General features: G+C 34.5%; 1 protein-coding gene across 3 annotated transcripts in view; it reads right to left on the bottom strand.

Annotated features, from left to right (window-relative positions):
* Positions 1–19,962, bottom strand: part of LOC129743622 (ras-related protein Rab6) — a 101,094-nt gene that overhangs the window by 71,014 nt on the left and 10,118 nt on the right. For all 3 annotated transcript variants that reach the window (XM_055735701.1, XM_055735700.1, XM_055735702.1), the window contains exon 3: positions 5,925–5,983. In XM_055735701.1, coding sequence (XP_055591676.1) covers positions 5,925–5,983 — 59 coding nt within the window. The remainder of the gene's footprint in view (positions 1–5,924; positions 5,984–19,962) is intronic.

The raw sequence follows: 19,962 nt of genomic DNA, 5'->3' as shown, positions 1-19,962 counted from the left end.
GGCGCCACCTTGCGGAGAAAAATAGAACTAATTCAAATCCATCAATAGATAGCGCAAACATAGTCGATTAACTTTGTCGAAGACACCGATGAGCTACAACGAAGCCTCTGGCCTGCAGTCAATTTTGACCGCAAAAGTGTGGTTCCTGGCCCACGCGGTTGTAGGAAAAAAATCGAAGCTTCGTGGACAAATTTAAATGGTTAAAAAAAAACTTCCCAAAAATATGCACAGAAAAGAGAAATTCAAATCAACCATTTTTGATAACAATTCAACGTCAAATGCTGAAAAAACAGCAATTTCAGATATTGCTCAAAATTTTACAGATTTTGCCCGGGTTTATTAAAACTGTTTAATCAATTAAATAAAAATCTCAAATTTCTCTTTAAAATTTCTTAGAACTTGTATTGAAAAACGATATCTAAAAAAAATCCAAATGAACCTAAATTTATGGTTTAACGCTTAGATACGATTTTAACACTGCTGCTGTGATTCAATGAAACCTTTAAATATCAAGTTATGTTCTGGACGTGAAAGACCTCTGAGGTTAAAGCGTCAATAAACTATTTTAAAAAAAGTTATATTCTTTCACTTTCCTCTTTTATATTTATGGTCTAGGCTTTGTTCGGATTTGCCCTTTTTTATACTTTTTTTAAACGTCCAGAATCTTCCGACCGTGTGGTAAATAGACAAAATGGTATGCTCAAGATTAAAGATTATAGTTCTTTTAAACAACTATTTTGAAGATATTTCGCTAAAATTCGACTTTTATCTAATTCGATATCAAATAAGAAATTTCTAATTGCTTTGCACTTGTTTCGACGTGTTTTCTATATTTTGCTGGAACCCATTATCTTTGGTGATAAACGCCCTAGAAGCGACAAGTCATCTGAAATCCTTTTAGTTATTGATGACATTTTGAAAATCAGAGAGACCCCTACGTGAAAGGGTCTTTCAATACACCATCTGGTAATATCTACTGGTTGAAAATAATCGACTCAAAAAACATGATGGGTGTTGAGATGGAAAATATAGAAGAAAAATATTCGCTTTTGTATTTTTATTAAAACTCGACAGAGTATTCGACCGACAATTCGGCTGAATATTCGTATGGCCAAATAGTTGGAAAGGCAATATTCGATACATGGCGACCGTCAAAAATGGTTTAATAACCCACAAATTTGTAAAAAAAATATAATATTCACTGTTAACAGCAGCGATATTCTTCACAGCTTGCCCTTGAGAGAGATTGCTTGCTTAATGATAATTGTTTGAATTTTTTTAATGAATAACTCAAGCATAAATTCACTTTTTTACGATAAACCGATTAGCTTTGCAGATTTGCAGAGAGGCGCTTGGCTGGAATCCAGAAGGACATCGAAGAAGAGGCAGGCCCAAAAGCTCGTGGCGGCGAAGTCTAGCCGCTGAAATCCGCACAGTTGACGAGAACCTGGGCTGGCAGCAAGTGAAGACGCTGGCTCTGGATCGCCAGCAGTGGAGATCTTTTATCTCAGCCCTATGCGTCGGTCAATCGGCGCCGGACTCTTAGGTAGGTAGGTAGGATTAGCTTTGAGATCCGAAAAAATGAAAAAAGGTGCGAAACAAAAATAGCACCACTCATATTTCTCTAGAAGCCTATTTATAAAAATTTGCATCGTACAAAATAATAATTTTGTTTCAACGAACAATTGGATTAAATAACTGATTTTTTCAGAAACCTCTAGGATCATCAGGACCATCGAGATTTATAGGGTTTTTACTATATTTTCCTTTAGCACTCATAAATCGGACATTTTAGCTGCAATACTTCATCCAGCTGCTAATTTTTCCATTAACATACCATGAAATAATGGAACAAAGATTCTCGGTTAGATTTGAGTCCAGAAAACATGCTGTTCATTCGAAAATTTGTTTTTTTCCTATTTTTCCAGTTTCAAGTTGCATACGGCAACACTATTTTGCTGTGAACCGAAATTTAGACTCATTATCGATTTTCCAGGTTTTATAAAGCTCATCTTAAGCATTTCAACGTAGTTTTCCGACATAGTTTGTTGTTGTTTACGCTGCAAAACTGGAACTAAGAACTATGAATTGAATGCATTTCTAGAGGCAAAAAATTAAGAAAATCATGCGTTAAAGCTGAAACTTGAAAAACGCAGATTGATAAAAATCCCAAATAACAGGCTAACTGTAGAAAATTTTATAAAAATTTAAAAAAAAAAGTACTGAAGCAACATTAAAGTTTTTCTGGATGTATAAGAGGTCCCAGAAATAATAATTTATTTGGAAAAACAGTAACAAGCCCACAAATATCCAATAGTGTTAAATTGACACTCTTCTTCGAATAAGGTTGAAAGGATACCAGTATGTTCCACAAAAAGGCTCCTTTTTACAAGTAGGTCACTTCAAGTACGTGAGGAATTCATGCCTTCAACCAAGAACTACGCCTGAAGGCATGTTTCGAAGCGCAAAACAACTTCCCAAACCGGAAGCTTAAAAATGGATGAAATCGTAAAAATTAAACCATCGGAAATAGGGAGAATGCTTCCGATAGCAGGAAAAACCTATCCCAATATAGTTTTCCCAGCGCACAGCACCGGACACATCCGGAATGGAGGAATGCAACAAACCTTCCCACAGGAGATAACATCCCGGGCGAATTTAATAACAACACTATCGTGCTGCACTAGGAGGCATTCTAGGCCGATTGAGATGAGGAAAAAGGAAGAAAATTCTGTCAGTAGAACAACAAAAATAAAACCCTAAGCTTCCACGATCCGATGTGTAACAACTCCGAGCCAGTTGCAAATGCAATGTGGGTTTATGGAGTTTTGTGGAGCACCAACATAAATTCTTGTACTTTACGGCCAATGCTATGGGTGGTTGTTTACTTGTGCAATCCGCCTGTAGGATGTGTGTTGTTGTTGTTTAGTTGAACGAAGAGCTATGTATACTTGCATAGACAGATGTACAAACTGAGGAAAACTGCACCCGAGAGTGTCTGGAAGGCATGATGAATGCTAAATGTTTTACAATCATGAAAAGTGTGACGCTACAGATATACAGACGAACTGCCCAGTAATTTCCTTTATGACAGGTAGGGTAAGTGTACCTAAGACAACGGCTTAAGGAAGCTTTTTTCATTAATTCAATAGAATTGCCTTGCATGTTGATTTGAAACTGGTATTTATTCATTAAACTTTATTTCGAATACTGTTTTATGAAACTATGTAGGAAATAGATCAATCCATTACGTACTTTTGAGTCAATTTATGATTGATTTTTCTCATTCAAGTTCCTCCCTTGTCGTACCAGGTTCCTAATTCCGTCGTACAAGGAGACCGGAATTGTTTCAATTTATTCCACCCTCTTCAGAAATACATTTAAAATTTTGCGGTTGCGGTTCATGCAATTAGCATCAGCTTACATCGAACGGATCAACCGCGCAGGATAACAGAAAAAGTTCTCTCGAGTAACCAGTCGCAATAAGCTATGAAACTAGGATAGCTTTATTGTAAACAGGTCTACCATTGCTTGGCTAATGCATCTGCAGGCAGCAAAGTATTATACCTTCTATTCAATTCTACCGAAATTGTCTCGAACTATTCCTCCCTCATGAGGGATAGATTTGAAATTTTGCGGTTGCGGTTCATACAAATGCGATTATTTACTTCGCACGGATCAACCGCGCAGGATAACTGCAAAGTTCGAATGAGATCTAAGTCGCAATAAAATGGACTTGCCAAGAAATCCCAAGGTAGCGTTTTTGCAGCTAGGTACCATTGCTTGGCTAAGGCAATTGCATGCAGCACATTATTAGACCTTTTAAATTGAATCCACCTTGCAAATTTATTTTGTACCAACACACTCTCCAACGGACAGGGCTGCCATGATCCAGGATTTATCTGTAAAATGAAATTTTATAACATTCAAACAGATATTTTTCACAAATTACATGGCACAAATTTACACAGTAACTGCATATATTTAAAGAACATCAACATTTTTTATAGTTCTATATGTTTTTTCTACGCAATGAGACTGAATAGTAAGACATTTGAGGAGAGGCAGAATCACACTTGCGTTTTGTCAACATGTGTATTCTTATACATGTGGGAACCCTGGCGAACGATATCGACACAAAGCAACGCAACGTTGATGCGTGTAATGGGCATTAGACTGGTTCAGCTCATCTATTCAAGTTTTTTTTGCGAGCGAAAAAAGTTTTTGCAAAAATGTGTTTTTTCGGAAATTGACGCTTCGTTATTCTAACATTTTGTTGTTTGGGTTCAAAATTTTGGGAAATGACGTAGAGTAATCCAACTGAAATTAAACTTTTCGACTTTTTTCAATCAAATTGTAATATGTCAAAAACGACAAAACATCTTTTGTTGAAAATTCACTGAGAATTTATAAAAATGCAACAAACATGAGTCAAGTATTAAAACTTAAATGGTAGAAATCAGAATATAAGCGGGTTTGATTTTGTTGAATTTTGAACGACTATATGTACAAAAAATCATATCTATCGATTTTTTATCCAAACTTGTATTGAGATCCAAACCAGAGACTCATGAACTCTTAGTTCAAAGTTTAAATGATTCATTCATCCGAATTCTCTTGTCATTTTGACCTTCAACGGGAATTTTTTTCATCGTTTTTCCATGCATCGTAAAGATTCAATAAAAATCGAGGTTTTCGGTCCAGGAATTGAAATTTTTTCCTCGAGTTGATCCCCATTTAGAGAATTTCTGAAAACTGGAGAAGTTTTAGTTTTAGTTTTCAAGCATCTCTCAGTGACCATTCTGTAGTGCAAAGCGTTTGGTCGTATGTGCGATATTGCAGTTTGAATGCAAGAAACTTAAAAAGTCTAATTTTCAAATAATTGATGTATCTCAAGTTTCAAACACTTGAGAAAGGTTTAGTGTCATCAGATAATAGAACCAAAAATAATCAAATATTAAAATATGAAATAATTTTGAAGAAACAATTTCATTGGAGTAGAACGTTAGAAATGTGTAAAGTTGGAGATATTCTTGCGTGCACTCAAACGTTTATTAAATTATGCACGATACTGTTAGTAAATAATTTGTAAAACACCAAACACTAAGCTAAAAAATCCATCAATTCTTTGTTCATTTGAAACCATGCATTATAAGCAATGCTGAATACATTCAAGTAATTTATCAATATAAATAGACTTTTTGCACTTATCTCTCAGCGCATCAAGTTCCTAGCTTCAAAATAAACAAAATTACTGTATTGTGTTGTGATTACTTGGAAATCCATTATGTTCATTCTCTATGAGTCCGACTGTGTTCAGCAAAAAATAGTAAAAATGAACCGGTCTAATTCCAATTCTTGCAAAACGAGTTCCTATTCCTGTCGCAAAATTACGACGAATTATGGAGCCCGAGCGATTCGATTTCAATCGAATATTAACAAATTTATATAGTTCAGCTTAGTTTGAAATCATTTTTCTAATTTTATTTCAACAGTTTTCTGTCGAATTTTATGATTTTGATCGTTATATGCATTGACAGGAAGCGATAAAATAAAGAAACACGTTGGGGGATCACTAAGTTCGTTTTACAATATGGCGGAGTGCATCAATAATTCAATTCACTTCGCGATTTCAATATCAAATAAATTAAGAAAAAGTTTTAAAAGTGACAAATTTGTGATAGAAAATAAATTCACAAGCTTAAGTTTATCATGTGAAGTAGCCAGTTAAAGTGGAAAGTGATTTTTCGGCTCTGAAACATGCATTCTTGAATTGCGACGAATCAGAGGGATACGACGGAGGAGGGTACACCTACCCTATCATATTTCTTTAAAGAATTTTTTAAATGATATATGTAGTTAGTTATTTATCCAGATGACATTTTTGAAAACTTCAATGAACTGAAATTTAAACTGATTCTTACCTGGTATGTGTTATCAAAGCTGTCGTACATAAACCGTGTTATTAGTGAAGTTTTGCCAACTGTAATAGAAGAAAAAGAAAGAAACATCAGTCATCAAAATATTAACAATAAATAACTTAGAGAACAAATTATTTTAACCTGTAAAATTTTCCAATAGCTGAACATCAAATTCCTTTGAAGGTAAAAAAATGTTTCACTGAAAACCTTATTTGAATGCTATTTTTATTGTGCATTAACTGAACCGTAAACATTTCGATTTAAATATCGAATTTGTGTACCTTCCACATGCGTCGTATCTGTGCGTGCCTGTGTCTGAGCATCAGTCGGAAAATTTAAAAGGTCCCTGAGGGTTCGGTTGCATGACCTTTTCCTCTTTGAAAGAAGATATTGATGCCTGTCTTCATTGGCAGCCGATATTTGCTTTCCGGGATCGTGTGGGTGCTAAAAGCTCACATGTCCTTTTGACGTCTGGAACATCCGTGCTTTGTTCAAATTAAATGCTAAATTCTCTCGTAGAATGTTAGAAGAAACTATGGAATAAGAAACGATGAATTGACATCTCATGTTCAACGTACAGGTGTGATATTTTAAAAATCATCGTTCAAAAAGTTTTTGAACTATCTTTCATAAATTTGTTGCCAAACATTTATAAAAGCATCTTTAGTGGTGTGTTTTAGGAGCTAAAATATCAGCATTTAAACAATTCTTAAAAGAAATCTGAAAAGTCTGTTCCTGGAATCAGAATCTGAATCTGAATTCTAAATCTTAAATTTAAAATCTGAATCTTGAATCTGAAATTTGATTGTGAAGTGGGAATCGGAATTCAGAATCTGAAATCTGAATGTTTAATGAAATTATTTTATCGGCTATATCGGTGAAATTTTATATTCTTTGAGAAAGAATATTTAAAAATTGAAAGGATATAGACGGATAGAAGATTAGAATAACGTGAAAGATGTTTGAAAATGAGCGGGAGGGTATTTTTTAATTTGAAAACTTTTCATCACATTTCATCGTTTTGTTCCTCACGGGCCTACTACCTTGCAGTGGTTGATACTGATAGAGTTGTAGCAACCACCACACAATAGTAGGCCTAGCGTGGTTCGTCCCACAAGCGGAAACTTGCAGTACGAACGAACAAAAAGATGAAATGTGATCGCTCAGAAAAGCTTCAAATACGACCGAGACACATTTATCGATAGTGCAAACGATTCATAACGATTCCTGAAAGAAATCTGAATCTTAAATCTGAACCTAAAATCTGAATCTAAAGTCTGTTTCTGGAATCAGAATCTGAATTGTGAATCTGAATTTTGAATCTTAAATCTAAAATTTTTGTAAATTGATTTTCGGCATATCGATGAGAATGTATATTCTTGGAGGAAGAATATCAGAAATGAAAATTGATAAAGATGGATAGAAAAGTTAGAAGGAAATTTACAGATGTTGAAAAGAGCATTTTTGCGAGGAAAACTTATTAACGACGTTTAACTTTTCTTAAATTTAAAATCTGAATCTTGAATCTAAAATCTGAATCTGAAATTTGACTGTGAAGCCGGAATCGGGATTCGAAATCTAAAATTTGAATGTGATATCTTAAGATAAATTGATTCGTTTTCAAAATTTTACTTTTCATACTCTTACAAACGATTTACTTGTAAAATCCATACAATTTTTGCAGATATTTTCACAACGTATTCTGCAAAATCTCGCCATGTCGTTCGATTCAAATCCGGAATTCGCGTTGAGATTTCAACAAACAATTTTATTGCATAGAGAAATTTTAAAAAAATCAAAAAATTTGTCTGAAAAATTCTCACATTTTCAAAGGTGATGTAATGTATTAAAACATAAGATATCAAAGAGAAAAAAAACTAAACCGTACCTAAATATCATGAATTATTTGAAAAAGATACAAAGGCTCATCGACGGGACTTGAACCCACAATTTCCGCTTCAGTAAAATGGCGCGTTAGCCATTTACACCACGTTGAACGTGATGAAAGAGGCTCCAGCATGCGTACATATCGAGCTCCATGGTTCGACTGCTGGATCTTCTATCGATACACTTCATGTATATTTCGCATGCAGTGATGTCACCTAGATTTTGCCTGGATCTTCCAGACTTTTTGGACTTTCGTTAGACATTTTTTCAGGTTCCAGACTTCCAGACTTTTAACATTTCTTCAAGACAATTTAAGACTTTTGGTTTTAGACACAAATTGTTCTACAAAACTGTGAAAATTCTAAATAAAGGGTAATACGGTCAAAATTTGGTCAAGAGAAAACTAGTGTAAATCGGTGAAATCGTTTATTTAAAAAATCAAATTAAATTTTTTTCACATTTAATTAGTATAAAATTCAGGAAAAATATTCAGTTAGGCTTCTGCTTTTCCAAATCCGAATTTCCGGGCCTTATGCTTAACCCCTGCCATCAGATTTTGTACAGCCACCTTGTCCACCTTCTTCGCCGCAGAAAGCCAATTTGCCTTGAACTGCTGCTCGTCCTTAGCAGTTTTTTTTTGGTCTTCTTTAGGTTGGGAGGGTTCTTGTCCTTGGGATCTACCTGCACGTTGTTGGCGGCGTACCACTCCATGGACTTTTTACCGTAATGGCAAGATTCTAAATCCGGCCAAAACAGTACGGAACAACCGTGTTTCTTCAGGAAAGGCAACAGACGTTTATTCTAACACATTCTTAACGTAAATTTCTTGGTTGACAGTCCCGGAAGCTATGAAAATGCTGCTTTTCAAGCCACAGGTACAGATGGCTTGCCAAACGGCCTTGGACGGCATTTTGACAACTAAGGAGTGAATTCCAAAATCAAAATAGGATCAACATTCTACACACACACACACACCTTCAAAATGAGGGGTGTTCAGGTTTTTTTAAATGCAAAATTGAAAGAAATACGTCAAGTTGATATTGACCAAATTTTGACCGTATCACCCTTTATGGTGCTCTCCAAACTTCCTGATGATTTGATAAATCGCAGACTTCGTTTCACAAGCTCTGCAATATTTCTACACGATAGTCCATCTGAGCAGTACTTTTGAATTATAAAAACACGGATGTCTTTATCAATTCGTCCCATTTTACGAAATCCAGTCTCTTTCTCACAAAAAATATGTCAGTGCTTTGTCAACAAACTTTTATTCACGATGAAACCAGTTTCATCAAATTTGGGTTAAACGTCAACTTTTTATCGTAACATCTAGGTGTCCATTTTATAAAATGAACACTCCTTATGATTTTTATATCGATGGGCTGACGTTAAATCAATAAAGAACAATTACAAATTGTAAAACAGTGGCTTAATTTCTTTGGCTGAATATTGAGACTTTAACTAAAAATTTCTTTTTAGGATTCAGATTTTGTAAAAAAAACAAGTTTTCGAATTAGGATTCAGTACACGGAGAAAAAAGTATAGTTTAAACATATAGTTGATTAAACTATAACTTTTTCGAATATATTCAATCATATTCATGATTGATTTTCGACCAACTATGTTTATTGAATATTCAACTATATTTGTATGATTGGTTTTATTAATTCAACTATAAACATGGTGGCTCTAACCAGGGCCGGATTAAGCCATCGGAAGGCCCGGGGCAATTTTTCTCAGGGGGCCCCTATGATTCATTTTTTTTTTCAAATGCTATCCCAGAGAATACAAAACATTTCAAACGTGTAAAAGAACTGGAGATGTGTTCAATATATTCTCTTCAAGTAGCCATGTTTTCGTTGTAGAAATTTGTTTCTGGTATCTTCAAATAAAAATTGTGCATTTATCAAGTGCAAAAATTGCGGAAGAGTTTAGAAATTTCTCAACAATGAAGTTCTGATTGGAGCTTCCAAATGCAAAATTTTATTCTCAATTTTTTTAATGCTCTTATCACCAACTAAAATTCTCTGATTTAGAATAATGACTGAATAGATATTTTATATGTTTTTCATTCCATCATTGAACATCGAGGAATTTTCACCATTGATTTGATTTTGATTTGATTTGATTTGATTTGAAGATTGGAAAGCTAGAACACAAAATTGAAAAAAAAATTAACAAAATAATTAAATTCAAATTTTATAGAGATACAGATATAAGAGTTGAAGAATTCAAAACTTCAAATTAGGTTATTTTCACAACCACAATTCAGTCTCATATCTAAATCATAATTTCAAATCAAGTTTTGAGAAACGAAATATTAATTTAAAATAAAAAATGGAGATTTAAAGTGACAATCACAGCAGAAATTGCACCAAATGTATATTTCAATTTTATATCTCGAAACACAAAAGGCGTTTTCATGAGATGTTTATGAATATGATTCACATCAGATAAAAAAAAAATGTTATCAAATTGTTTTTCTAAATGTGACAAAAGTTTCATTCGATACCCCCAAAGCCAAAAAGGTGGTAGTTAAAAAAAAAAACAGAATAGAATTTAAATGTTTAAAATACAGTATCAGTTATTATTGAAAAAAATCAGATAAGAAATCCAAATGAGTTTAGTACCTTAAACAAAGATTGTAAGTTCTCAAAATTCAGAAAAACCATAAAACTGAACTTCAATAACTGAAGAAACAACACAAGACTTGAAAATCTCAATGAATTGAATCTGGAAAAATATAAGTTGGAAAAAAAACAAAGAAATATTCATGTTAAGAGAATCACTCAATGATATTTGCAACTCAACAATAAGATCGTTTTAATAAAAATTTGAGAATGATCATTAAAAAATGATTCAGGATATTAACTTCAGTAGATGGGAAAATGTTGGTTAAATCAGTTGAAAATGTTTGAATACGAATTTTAAACCTAAGACAGATACTGGAATGGAAATTCAATAAAGAAACTCAGTACTGTCGATTGGTGCAGTTTACGTAACAACAGTTTTTTTTAATGATTTTGTTTTCAAAAATAGAGAGGACAAAAGAATTTATCAACCAACGGTTATTTCAATAAAAATGATTAATAAGTGAAAAGTTTTAAAAATGCCCGGTATTAACCCGGATATTGCCCGGGTAAAATTCTGAAATGTTTTTCATGAAGCTTTTCTGTACTCTCACTGTGCACTATGAGCCAGTTTTGACGAAATTAGCTGCTATTTTAGAGCAGTAACCACTACTTGGAAAATTTACGTAAAAATAAACATTATAATTGTGCAAGACGTTTGTATGGAATGAAAATGAGGAGATCCTGACAAAATATTCTGACTGACATGTTTCGGTAAAAAAAAATGAAAATTTGAGGAATTTTTCTTCATTTTTTTTTTTTCGAATTCGGTTTACATTTTTTTCCCCAAATTTTGAAAATTTTGAATTTCAATACAAAGATTTTGATGTTCTTAGCCCGAAAAATACGGAAGAAATTCTTCATTGTTTACCCTAAGGGCCCCCCGTCCTTAATTTATGTGAAAGGAAAACTATTCTAGATATTAATCCACGGGGTCCCCTTTAGTTGTTATATTTCAAGTTTTCATTCCGATTTTCTAGTTTTGATAACTTTTCATTTATTTGTAGAAATTTAGATAGTATGATTTAAGTTATGTTAAAAAAATTTTTTCCTCGGGGGGGCCCCTTGAGCCGGGAGGCCCGGAGCAATTGCCAAGGCCGGATGGCTTTAACTTCAAATATATGATTGATTCAACCATAAATATAATAAATTCATCTATATGTACTGATCAATATTGATCACTAAATATATTGTAGATTCAACTATACAGCTATGGGGGATTTAACTATATTATTATTATTTAGTTTATAAGAGACACTTTACCACTTCTGAGGTATTCGTGTCTTTTCACATTGGTTTACAAAGGTGCACTTACAAACTAAATAAGTTCAAACAATTTTGCTTCTTTTACTAATTAATCACATTATTTTCTTCCTCCGTACCTTTGATCAAAACTTCGTAAGTAGTTCCTGATAGGTTGAATTTTTTCCGAATTTCCGAATTTACAGTCGATGAGAATGTGCATTTAAAGAGACACCACAATAAGAGCATATTGGTGGGTTGTTGCATTCATACAGGTAGGAATGAGTAAGTCTGGTGTGTCCAATGCGCAGTCTGGTTAAAACTCGTTGTCCGGAGGCGCATTTCCGGTCAACATATTTAACTGTATATGGTTTGTTGATTGCCACCAAGATGTTATCCATTTGTGCCCCAAATTTGTCACCCCATTACAGTCACCATTTGTCTCCACATTTGTCAAACCATTACAGTTGAATCTATCATATTTATAGTTGAATGTGAGACGTCAACCAGGAATGAATAGTTTAATCTATTATATTTATTTGAATGCCTAAAATTAATCATACGATTGTAGTTGAATCTATTATATTTACAATTGAATCAATTATACCAATCTGTTTCATTCATAGTTGAATGTGTAAGGTCAATCATCAATTTGTAATTTTTATAGTTGGATGCAAAAAAATCATGATTTGATTTGATGATTGGTATAACCAGCTGAAATAATTTAAACGTATTTTCTCTTCGTGTATCGATAGCTCAATCAGATTTAAAGTAAGAATTTAAGAAACAAAACTAAGATCACAAATGAGTTAAATAAGGTTTAAATTCTCACATAGAGGCAACTTTTAAATTCGATACGTGCAGTTGAGTATGCCCTATAAGTCCTTTGGATGATTGAGCTTCACAAACTCTCAGTCTCACTTAGGCGATTTAATGAATGTAATCGGTTCAACTTTAACTTAAGTCCATTTCAAGATAAGAAAATGAGCAGAAAACAGATATTCTAATTTAAATCTGGCTAGAATTAACCTGAGGGAGGAAAACATTTCAGATTTCGAATTTCTTGTTTTGACGTAGGGGAGAGGAAGGCTATAGGCGCATATTAAGGAAAGCACTCATTTTCTCCTATACTAGAAAAGATAGGAGTCTGAAAACTATATGCACATGAGCGGACATCTGTTTTATATACGTTAGTGAAATTTTTCTGTTAAAATCTCTTACAGTTTTTGTGAAAATAATTTTATAATAAAAGAAGTCAAAATAGCCGATTTCCGAAACTGGCGGGCTAAATGCGCATATTTATGTTTTTAGCTATATTTCATTACCACTTGCAATATTTTGATATTATTTAATTGAAAATGGTAGAAACGGATGTTAAGCATACGTCAAGGCCGAAATTTTGGTGAAATTTTTTACATCACTAGTTCTTTTGCATGAAACATAGTTAAGTATGCCGTATGGCCATATTTCAGGGTAATATTTTGTTCATATTGTATTTTTATCGGATCAGTAGGAAGTTCTTCTTTTTTCGCTGTAAGATGTGATTTGAGCGTAGATTTCATATTTAAATGATAGAAAGTAAAAAATTTATAAGACAAATCTATTTTTCTTGATATGTATGTATGTATGTATGAAAACCCACCAGTGGCTGATAGGTCTTTCGACCCGAGGCGGTACGGGAAGTCTCGATCGCATATTCAAATATTGTTCATGCTTAACTCATCAACAATAACTGCACCACAACCAAGGGGTCCGTTACCACTGGCTTGGGACAGGTGTGACTCATCTCACTCCCTTCCAACTGTTCGGAACAAATAAAGAATTCTGAAAAGGTTCTTAAGTAACCTTCTCATGATTCTTAGTTTGTCGAGATACTCCGGCTGGCTTGAACCCACAATCCATTGTATATCAGTCTTCCGATCGTTTGATGTCCTGTCCAACCCCCCGCTGAACCCCATAATAGAGTTAAGCTATTTTGAACATATGAAAAAAAAAACACTTTTTACATCTTACCTCTTTTTCATTTCAAAAGGATACATGTTGAAAGGGATAATTTCCGGGAATATTTGAAAGACAGGAATGGGCAAGCCTGCAGCCAAATCCGCCAGTTGCCAACAATCGCTCTTCTTGCACTTACCGGAGGATGACCAACGTGTGAAAGGGTTTGAGAAACGGCTAGTGACCAACAACACCCACCTTGCGAGCAACAGTAATTGCTCAGCAACATTTGGCACCCGTAAAAGTTCAACGAGTTCCGAAATTGAAGGTTCGGCACCACCATTGCCACCCGGTTCACCACGTACGATCTTCGAGCCCCAAGACATCCCGCAGTAGCATTTCCTGTTGGCCAACCACCTCTTCGAGTACACACTACACGATATTTTGGATTTCTTGATTAGTATCACCCCCTCGTCAAAGTCGACCCGAAGTTCTTCGTAATTGTACTCTGCTAGCCAACCAAAAAAGGCCGCATCCTTACCAGAATCCCCGTGGCTTGATCAGGAATTCGAGGGCTGTTGTAGCTAGCCCTTTTAGTCAGCTAAAAATAAACTGGCCTGTTGCGAAGCGTTGATGTTACTTCCCGAGGCATTGCTGATACTGATTGCATTGGTTGCAGAGGACACTACAGTCTGCTGTTAACGTCGTGGTAATCGTTCCGGGCGTTCTTGAAAACAGATTGAGAATCTCTAACTTTTGAACAAATTTTCAGCCCAAATGACAAGAAAAAAATGAATTTTTCTCCAGGAGTTAAAATTGGCAGCGATAAAAATCACACCCGTCGTTCACGGCCGCAGCCTACTCTGCACAAAAAAGATCAAAATGACAAAAATGCCAAAAATGACAAAAATGACAAAAAATGACAATATAACAAAATTACAAATTTGACAAAAATGACAAAAATTACAAATCTTTCAAAACTTCAGACAAATCTATTTTTCTTGATATAGGCATTTAACCTACCTTGATATGGGCATTCAGAACCTGTCTCTTATTCCAATATCTTATCATTTACAACTTTGCCAAAAGCTTAGATTTGTTGAATTTCCGATTTCCAGATGAATAAGAAATAAAAACCACTAAAATTTTTGTTCACAGAATCTGTATGCACAATAATTAAAGTTCAATATATTATAACAAAACTGACAAAAATCTTGTTTGAATTTTTAAATTTTTTCGACTTTATATAATAATTTAATTTTATTATGCCATGTGTTAAAAGCGTATTACCCTCAAACTGCACTAATTAGATATGATGAATCTCCAGCCATATCGTCAATCGGCTGTATGCGCATATTACCCAATATGCGCATATAGGAACACTTGCCCCTACCTATATTAAAATTAGTAGAAAATCTGTAAGAAAAGCTTCGATCAATAATTAAGTGTATTAAATCGATTTTCTAGAAGCCGCGGTACATTTGGTGGAACTGATGTATAGGACTAAGTCGATTTGGGGTCATTTTGGAATTAAAAAAAAAACACTGCCAAAGAACGTAACTTAGTATCTCTTCAGATACCGAAACACACAAAAACGATGAGTTGGCTCGGCTCCAGCGTTAAAATAAAAACCATGTTAGTTTCCAGAACAAAATGTTAAACTAAGTTTAAATACTCATGTAAACGCTGTGGAAATCTTGCGTTGAAATACTCAAAATCCAGTGCAAAGTTGAATTTAATTGCAAGAAATTCTCAGAAATTGCAAATTTACAAAGAATTTGAATACCAGATACGTTTGAAAAAAAAAATGCAGAACTGTGCCAAATTACGTCAACTTTTCAACCTGTTCTGTTAAAAAATTATCGGGTGTGACAAGAACAATTTTGACGGTTTACTGATTGGGAAGCAGAAGCACGGTTAAACATCATTTTTTACATTTTTTTTGGGCATAATCTTAAAAAGTTAAAAAAGTATATACACTGAGGTATTTTTTACGCGGTATTTCGTCCCGCGTAAAAAAAAAACCGCGTAAAAAAAACCGCGTTAATTCGAAAATCCGCGTAAAAAAAACCGCGTTAATTCGAAAATCCGCGTAAAAAAAACCGCGTTAATTCGAAAATCCGCGTAAAAAAAACCTCGTTAATTCGAAAATCCACGTAAAAAAACCCTGAAATTTGAAAATCCACGTAAAAAATCCATTTTAATTAAAAAATTCGCGCAAAAAAGCACGTTACTAAAAAAACGCGTAAAAATCATGATTATTTAAAAATTTACGTACAATGATAGTTTATTTTTAAGATAAAAAACAAAACCATTTAGATTAATAGAATAGTAGAATAAAGTGAGGCTTATTTGACAGTGTGGAATTCAGATCGTCTCATGTCTCATGTCTCAGGTCTCATGTTCCATGTCTCAGGTCTTAGGTCTCATGTCTCAGGTCTCATGTCTCAGGTCTCATGTTCCATGTCTCAGGTCTCATGTCTCAGGTCTCATGTCTCATGTCTCAGGTTTCAGGTCTCATGTCTCATGTCTCATGTCTCAGGTCTCATGTCTCATGTCTCAGGTCTCATGTCTCATGGCTCATGTCTCATGTCTCATGTCTCATGTCTCAGGTCTCATGTCTCATGGCTCATGTCTCATGTCTCAGGTCTCATGTCTCATGTCTCAGGTCTCATGTCTCATGTCTCATGTCTCATGTCTCATGTCTCATGTCTCAGGTCTCATGTCTCATGGCTCATGTCTCATGTCTCATGTCTCAGGTCTCATGTCTCATGTCTCAGGTCTCATGTCTCATGGCTCATGTCTCATGTCTCATGTCTCATGTCTCAGGTCTCACGTCTCAGGTCTCATGTCTCGTGTCTCAGATCTCGAGTCTCATATTTCAGGTCTCAAATCTCAGGTCTCAGGTCTCAGGTCTCATGTCTCAGGTCTCAGGTCACAGAACTTATGTATCACGTTCTTAGTCTCAGAGCTAAGATTTTTCCAACTACAAAAAGATTCTAAGTGTTTTCCTTTGAAAAAGTCTTAGAATATTTTCTCTGAAAAACCGCGTTAATTCGAAAATCCGCGTAAAAAAAACCGCGTTAATTCGAAAATCCGCGTAAAAAAAAACCGCGTTAATTGGAAAATCCGCGTAAAAAAAGCCGCGTAAAAAAAAACGTGTAAAAAAAAACCGCGTAAAAAAAACCTCAGTGTACTTATGTGCAACGTATAGCATCTAACTTCAGCTATCTTGGACACTAAGTGAATTTTTTTTTGAGCATTCTATAGCTGATCTACAGTCTTTTTTTCGAAGTATGTTTTTTCAGATTTTTTTTTATCTTGACTTTTAAAAACGGAAAACTTAGGTATTGTAGGTGAATAATGTCTAGAAAACATATTTGCGTAACATTACGAGGTTTCCAAATCCAAAACTATAAGGTTAGTAAAAATCGGTTAAGAAACAAAAGAGGTATATTTTTAGTCAGGAGTGTGTCAAATTGACACTCCAGAGACTGTATCGTATAAAAATTTCAAAAACGGATGAGGGTTTAAAACTGCTTTATTTTTGAATTTCATTCATTGTCTAATTTAATTTGAAATTTTTTTAGATTTATTTATAATTCTATTTCAAACGATCACAATTGTATTCTAGGGTGGCGCTCATTTCAGGCCACAACTGAATCCCAAACGCAATACATTTCCACTCCGAATTTATTTCGTAGCGAAGCAACAAATTAATTTCCAAAATCACTGGGAATCAGACTTTGGCCTCTTGGTAGACCAAGGAACAGTTTCAGCTTCAAGGTTTTGATTCTACAATACATCGTTTTTTTGCACAAACATTCTGAACACTGCAATCAAAAATTCAAGTGAATGAAAAAGAAAAATCACCTTCGTCAGAAGGATAATAGTTGATTAGTTCAAAACTTCCATTGAAATTAAAAAAAAAACTCGCAGTGATTCTGTGCCTTCTGTTAATTTATTATGATTTGAGTAAATTAATGAAAAACTCAAAATAAATTTGAACCCTAAATGAGAGTTATGAATCAGAATTAAAAATTTTCAGCTTTAATTATTATTTTCGAAACTTTTTTTCCTAAATGTAAAGCTGAACTTTCACAAGCTTCCTTCGAAATAAAATTAACTGTTGGTGAAATTTGTGTACCAACAAAATTGTTAATTTACATAGAAACGTGTTTGTGTTTATATGATATCAATATCATCCCCATCTTAAAGTGAAACTTTCGATCCACTTTCGAGGGATGGGTATATGACCTTTTCAACTGAGAAAGACGATATGCATGCATTAGCAGTTATTAACATGCGAAATATGCTTCCAGCACACTAATCTAAAAATTTGAAAAAAAAAAAATCCAAAAATCTTTTCAGAAGAATACAAACGTTAATTCAAGTTATCATATTTTGATAAATAAATCACTGACAGATTTCAAAGGCTCATTTGAGTTTTTTTCCGGAGGTTTGACCAAAATTCAGCCAAATTCGAACAACTATGCAGCAAACAAGAGCATCTTGTCGTCTTGTTGGCTTGATTTCCGAACGATAGAAAAGTGACGCCGACGATGAACTCATTGCGATGATACCGCAGCATAAATTGCTGGGCTGGATGGATGGATGAGAAGCTTCGACGACGGTTTCGGCTTTCTGCGTTTACTTTCGCTCCCACGCACACCCAACATCATTGTGGGAAGTAACACATAATTGATTTGACGAAACGCAATGTGCTATGAATGTACCGTGAGGCTAGTCAATGGAGGCAGCCGACGACGACGACGCTCGATTCATCCAGCTATGAACAATAGAGTGAATAGGTAATATTTGGAACAAAATTTTCTCCTCTTTAGGGAAAAAAAGATCCAGAGGGTGGATTTCTGGCCGAGGTTTCAAGGTGAGGTTTGTTACCAGCTTTTTGCTCTTGGTAATGACTGAGATTATTTTAACAGGTTTTGCATAAATAACCAGAGATTGGGTACAACATTCTCTTGATTATGTTGGTTCAGATAAACAGGTGAAATTTTGAATGTGACATCAATTTGTTTTGAAGAACCACCACCATTTAAGCGAACATAACAATTTTGTTAGGCCTCCTCTTTTCGCTTGTCTTGTCAGTCATATGGGGTCCGGGAGTGTTGAACCTAATCTTGGGACACAAATCATAACTCGTCAAGGAGGTATTTCCTTAGCGGTGATTCCGTGATAGAAAAAATGACCCCAGAAATACTACCGACCCTTATGTTGTTCAGCAATAGGAAAATGTTTAAATTTGTTCGCACTGAATCCACGTTCAAGCTTCTTTGGAAAACAATATTTCGCCTTTCAGAAAAAGATAAAAATAAGGGTTCCGAAATACAGAGTGAATTTAAAACATGCTTGCAAAATACAGTAAACTGACGGGTTAAACGAACACTGCGTAAAAAGGTAGACAATGCCAAAAAAATTGCTGTAAAAGTACAAATTTTTGTGAATTAAGCATTTAAGAATATTTTTAAACCAAAATGGATTCAACTGATCCGAATCCGGTACCGAAACAATGTGGTTTTCGGAATCCCATTGTGCTTGTCAGGGTCTTTAGAATGCATAATTATACATTATCAAACCGATAAAAAAATTTGAGATACTTAGAGGAAGTCATGTGTTTGTCTGACCCGAACTAGCAACTATTTAAAAAAAAAACCTTGCCTTGATAGACTGAGTCGATTTGGGGTCATTTTAGAATTTCTCAAACCCTGGGGTCTTAAAAGCATCGTATTGGTCCAAAACTCATCCATGATTTTTTGTAGATTTTTTAAGAAACGTTTACATGAGTAAATTTGAACTTTTAGGTTTGTATGGGAAAATTGAATATTTTGTACTGAAAAATCAACATCATTTTCGTTTCTTCTGTGGAACCGAGCCAGCTGACAGTTGTTGTGCCAATTTATAAAATTCCTAGAGGATATTCTCCGCGGAACAACTTTGTCGAAGGCCGTAACCTCGTATCTTACTTATTAGACAAAAAAGTTATTAGGTGTTGAATGGGGATATGTCTTTTCACGTTGATAAACAATAAATACAATTGACATCCCTGCAGGGTGCCCAGCGAGGTCCCAGTGATTTTTTGAGTTCATTTTCCGCTTCGCAGCGAAATAAATCCACGTATTGCATGACTACTTTTCATACAATACTTTGCGAGGCTCCAGCAGTGATGTCAATTGAATTTATTGTTTATCAATGCGAAAAGACATACCTCTGTTAAACAGGTAATAACTTTTTTGCCTAATAAGATTCAAAGTTAAGGTCTTCGCCAAAGTTGTTCGGCGGAAAATTTCCTCTAAAGATTTTATAAATTGGCACAACAACTGTCA

This window comes from Uranotaenia lowii, chromosome 2 (assembly GCF_029784155.1).
Source record: "Uranotaenia lowii strain MFRU-FL chromosome 2, ASM2978415v1, whole genome shotgun sequence".
In the NCBI taxonomy this organism is placed as follows: domain Eukaryota; kingdom Metazoa; phylum Arthropoda; class Insecta; order Diptera; family Culicidae; genus Uranotaenia; species Uranotaenia lowii.
This window is presented reverse-complemented; position numbering and strand designations above follow the sequence as displayed.